The sequence below is a fragment of the Ipomoea nil genome, unplaced genomic scaffold (genome assembly GCF_001879475.1).
Source record: "Ipomoea nil cultivar Tokyo-kokei standard unplaced genomic scaffold, Asagao_1.1 scaffold3231, whole genome shotgun sequence".
NCBI classification, from domain to species: Eukaryota; Viridiplantae; Streptophyta; class Magnoliopsida; order Solanales; family Convolvulaceae; genus Ipomoea; species Ipomoea nil.
In genome coordinates this window covers 890,219-895,065 of record NW_017619659.1, presented here as the reverse complement: position 1 = coordinate 895,065, position 4,847 = coordinate 890,219, and the positions used below count along the sequence as shown (strand labels likewise).

Sequence of the window (4,847 nt, the reverse complement as noted above, 5' to 3'; positions counted from 1 at the left end):
GCAGAAAGTGCCGAAGCCTGGGCCTTGCTTAGAGGCATTCAGCTTGCTTAAATACTCGGTAATGTCAAAGCCTACTTCGAAAGTGACTCAAAGAGGATCGTCGACGCTATTTCCCAGGGGGCAGCAGTAGGGAATGTTGCTAGCAATGTCCTCCATGCATGCAAGCAAGAGCTGGGAAAGTTATCTGCTTGGAACCTAACCTTCGTGCCCAGAGATCAGAATCGTGTTTCAGACTTACTAGCAAAGAAAGGTGCTGGCCAAAAAGGGACCGTGATTCTTCATTATACCCCTGAGGATATTGGGCAACTCCTAAAGGAATATAAGGTCGGAGTGCCAATTTGATCCCAATAAGATGTATCTCATATGTAGTTTCTGGGTCGCCCCTTCCAATTAGATAAAAAAAAAAAAAAAAACATTAAAAGTGGCATCACACAAGCATATATTGGTCCCACACTCTCACCATCATATTTAACTATAGTTAGCTGATTAACAAATGTTGAAAACTTAGAATGGTATCAAATAAACTATTTTTGTAGTATTACTATTTGGCGTTTGAGAATTTGCATAAAGTATGCGTGTACCGTTTTGAGAGCTAGAATAAAAATCATCTAAGCAATGTATATTATAAATGGAATTATATATTCGAAAAGTTTTTTAAAAATATGTTTGTAAATTTTTAAAATGAAAAATTATCCAACTATCCAAGCAATGTTTGTTGTAGACTTGAGTAATTAGGTTGGGTGAAAAACAAAAAGGTAAAAGGTTGAGGGGTGAGGATGTAAAAAGGAAGAGAGTTCTATCCCCTTCTCCGTAGTCATTCGTCAAATTTATAACCCTTTTCCGTTAAATGGCCGTAAGGCCTTTTGGATTCATCATTCCTCGCCACCACCGCAACCGTCATCTCCCTCCAATTTCGACGTCGTTTGCGTCCACTCTCATCCGCTCTCTCTCTTCTAGGGCGTCGCTTCCTCTCACGCTCCAACAGGTCAAACCGCCGCCTCCATCTTCGTCGCAATCGAAACAGCTACCGGAAAAGCTGGCGCAGAAGATAGGAAAAGCCATTCGCCGCCCGGGCGCGGCCTCCAAGTCCCGGGTTTATTCCGATGTTAATGTTATCCGGCCCAAAGAGTATTGGGACTACGAATCACTTACGGTTCAATGGGGGTAATTAATTGAGTCATATATGAATTAGTATCCGTTCGTTTTAGCGATTGAGCTTAATAAAGTTTTTATTTTTTGTGTATTAATTGGCTGTGCAGGGAGCAGGATGATTACGAGGTGGTTAGGAAGGTCGGAAGGGGGAAGTATAGTGAGGTTTTCGAGGGCATCCACACCACAGATAATGAGAAATGCGTAATTAAAATCCTTAAGCCCGTTAAGAAGAAAAAGGTTTGATTTTTCTATAATTTGTCTCTTAATTTCCTATCAACATTCCTCAAAATTGTTTTGAGAACCATTACGGACTATAAAACAGCTAAGGGCTTCCTGTTTTCACTAGTAGCTGCAAAGAAGTGTGCGCCTTAGTGCTTTTTAGACTGTCTGTTACTTGCATGGCATGTTATTTTCTGGACTTTGAAAATTGCCCCCCTCCCTTTTGTACTCAATAACTTGTGTGCTTATGTGCAAGTTTTTTGTATGCAGATTAAGAGGGAGATTAAAATCCTCCAAAATCTATGTGGTGGACCAAATGTTGTAAAGTTGCTGGATATTGTTAGGGATCAGCATTCAAAGACTCCAAGTCTCATTTTTGAATATGTGAATAACACAGATTTTAAAGTGCTTTACCCAACTCTGTCTGACTTTGATGTTCGATATTATATTTATGAACTTCTCAAGGCAAGTTTCTGTATGCATGCCTTTTCAAATGCTCTTATTTATCTGCCTTTAAATTGTATTTCTCCAGCCCCTGCACTGGGTAATCACTAACAATTATAACCAGTAGGAGGTGCCGTGGGAACTTGTGTTTGGGTTAATTTATTCTGAATGGCAAGTATAAAAGAAAAAAAAATATAACTACCCACATCATTGCATGTAGGCATTGGATTATTGCCATTCTCAAGGAATCATGCACCGTGACGTGAAGCCTCATAATGTTATGATTGATCATGAGCGTCGGAAGCTTCGGTTAATAGATTGGGGACTTGCAGAATTTTATCATCCTGGAAAGGAATATAATGTCCGTGTGGCTTCTAGGTTTGTTTTCTTTCTATTATTTTGCTTTATGTAATTTTGTTAAAATACATTGCCCGTAATAGTACTTTAGAATTTGGATCCTAAAGTTTTTAGAGGTACAAAGTATTTTGTAAGTAGAATGTCAGTTGTTTTCATAACAAGAGATTAGCAATTTAGTCTTCTACTGCATGTGATTTGGCTTCATATGCTTTGTCCCTTTTTCTTCTTTAGAATTTTCCATTATTCTTGCAATACAACTATACAAGCCTGAAGGGATTATACTTCTGTAGATGATAGGAGCTTATTTGTCCCCTACAGACTGGTTTTCTTACACTCTCTTGATCACTGTAGATATTTTAAAGGCCCTGAACTCCTTGTTGATTTACAAGACTATGATTACTCATTGGATCTGTGGAGTCTTGGTTGCATGTTTGCAGGAATGGTGAGCATATTAACCTCATTGAATTACTTTTGTTAGTCACTTGTATACTTTCTGTTCTACTTAATACTTATCAATGTGTGGTAGGTTAGTAGGTTTACAAATGAGTTCTTAGGTGAGTTATCATTGTGTTACTTATTCATAAAATTTTGCTGCACAGATATTCCGGAAGGAGCCATTCTTTTATGGGCATGACAATTATGATCAACTTGTCAAGATTGCTAAGGTACATGTTTCTACAGCACATAATCTCATACGCCTTGCACCAGTACTGTCCATAATCTTGTAAACCTTGCACCTCGTTTCCTGTAGTGGTCTTCCATTTTACAGTGCCTAAACCCATATGAATTCTTGCAGTTGACATTGCATGGATTAACACTAGGGCCATCTTATCAGTCCAATTTATCAAAGTCGTACATAAAGTTCATCACAGTTCATCAATTTAAAATTTGATGAATTATATATAGGATTCTGACGACATTTGCCAGTGAATTTAGCATCACAGGGCTTTCCTTGCCATCCCATGGCATAATTTGTTGTGACTTCTAATTCTTACTATTGCAAAACTAACAATCTTCATTTTGAATTTTGACGGACAGGTATTGGGGACTGATGAATTAAATGCTTATCTAAACAAGTATCATTTGGAATTAGATCCACACCTCACAGCCCTTGTTGGCAGGTTAGTGTGAAGGTCATATATAATTTACTTGTTTAAGATGATTTTCCACTAATAGTAATATAATATTTCTGTGCACGTGTGTCTGTGTGTATTGGTTTCAGGCATAGCAGGAAACCATGGACAAAATTCATCAATTCTGAGAATCATCATTTAGCTGTCCCTGAGGTAGGAAGTGCATTTTCATTGCTTTGGAATCCAAATAAAGTAGTTTTCTTAGCTGTAATACACACTCTTGTTTGTAGGCAATTGACTTTGTGGACAAGTTACTTCGCTATGATCACCAGGAAAGGCCAACTGCAAAGGAAGCTATGGTAAAATTCGTCTTTTCATGGCTAGTGCACAGTACAGAATTTGAGTTGTGTATGTATAGTGAGACTTCACATACATAATACATGTTGCAATTTTGATTTTTTTCTTCAGGCCCATCCATACTTCTATCCCATAAGAAATGCGGAGAGTAGCAGAACTCGTACACAGTAGGATGACTGCTGGACTTTGGTGTTTCGTTCTTGCATATTGTGATATTTGTACTCATTCATCATTCTGCAACAATGGCATATAGTGTTGGTCGTTTGTACTGATATTTTGATTTCCATTTAGCTTAACTTAATCCTTCTTAATATTGGTTTTTATTCTTCCTTGAACATGAGGTGTTTTCTGTTGAGAAGTTAGTGATTTGGTTGTTTAGTTCTGTTTCTTGTCAACAAATAGAATTGTTTTTTTTGCCTGATTGCAACTAGGGGCTGCCAAACAGGTCATGAAAAATGAAGCCTTGAAACAGTGATGGAATCTGAAAGAAGTTATTTGTTATATCAAATGCTGATGTGTACAGCCTATCAAATAGATAGGGGTCAAATTCTTAAGCTGATATTTTCGCACTGTATGGCCTACCTTGTCCCAAGGCACTCAGCCTTTTCAAACCAGCCAAAACCAAGTACCGTCTTGTTTGTAACCTTTTCACCCAAGTGGACAAAGTGTGGGGAATTGTTAAAGCAACTTAGGAAAATAACGTGAGCCAAACACAAGATTTTCAGTCCGAAGACCATAACCTTTTCATCCAAGTGGACGGAGTGTGGGGGATCATTAAAGACAACTTAGAAAAATATCGTGAGCCAAACATAAGGTTTTCAGTCCGAAGACCATAACCTTTTCACCCACGTGGATAGAGTGTAGGGAATTGTTAGGGCAACTTAGGAAAATAATGTGAGCCAACACAAGGTTTTCAGTCCGAAGACCCCATAACGTTTTCACCCTAGTGTACAGGGAATCGTTAAGACAACTTTAAAAAATAACGTGAGCCAGACACAAGGTTTTCAATTTGAAGACCACATATATTGATTCAAGGCTAGGCTAATATATACATGACTCACCCGTCTTTCAAGCACACTATGCCGACACCTCAAAAACTCACAACACACTTCTCGTGCACTTCTCTCATGTACTACAATATCGTTATTTATAATACATCAAGGCGGTTACAAGCCAACCGTTTTGCTTTATTTAAGCTAATCACAAGCTGCCACCTCGTTGAAACTATCCACAATCCAAAGGCCC

The 4,847-nt window shown here is 38.3% G+C and overlaps 1 protein-coding gene across 1 annotated transcript; it reads left to right on the top strand.

Annotated features, from left to right (window-relative positions):
• Positions 1-832: 832 nt before the first annotated feature.
• On the top strand, positions 833-4,001 carry LOC109168918 (casein kinase II subunit alpha-2-like). Its single transcript, XM_019317777.1, has 10 exons — positions 833-1,164; positions 1,260-1,389; positions 1,642-1,836; positions 2,036-2,193; positions 2,524-2,614; positions 2,772-2,837; positions 3,211-3,293; positions 3,395-3,458; positions 3,536-3,604; positions 3,714-4,001. The coding sequence occupies exons 1-10, from the start codon at positions 848-850 to the stop codon at positions 3,771-3,773; spliced, it is 1,233 nt and encodes a 410-aa protein (XP_019173322.1). The 5' UTR covers positions 833-847; the 3' UTR covers positions 3,774-4,001.
• Positions 4,002-4,847: the final 846 nt, after the last annotated feature.

What these genes read in the sequence shown, in the direction of transcription:
- LOC109168918 (XM_019317777.1), top strand. Translation starts at nt 848, where the DNA reads ATGGCCGTAAGGCCTTTTGGATTCATCATTCCTCGCCACCACCGCAAC. An exon ending in AGCCCGTTAAGAAGAAAAAG is followed by an intron (nt 1,390 to 1,641) that starts GTTTGATTTTTC and finishes TTTTGTATGCAG; the next exon opens with ATTAAGAGGGAGATTAAAAT. An exon ending in ATATTTATGAACTTCTCAAG is followed by an intron (nt 1,837 to 2,035) that starts GCAAGTTTCTGT and finishes CATTGCATGTAG; the next exon opens with GCATTGGATTATTGCCATTC.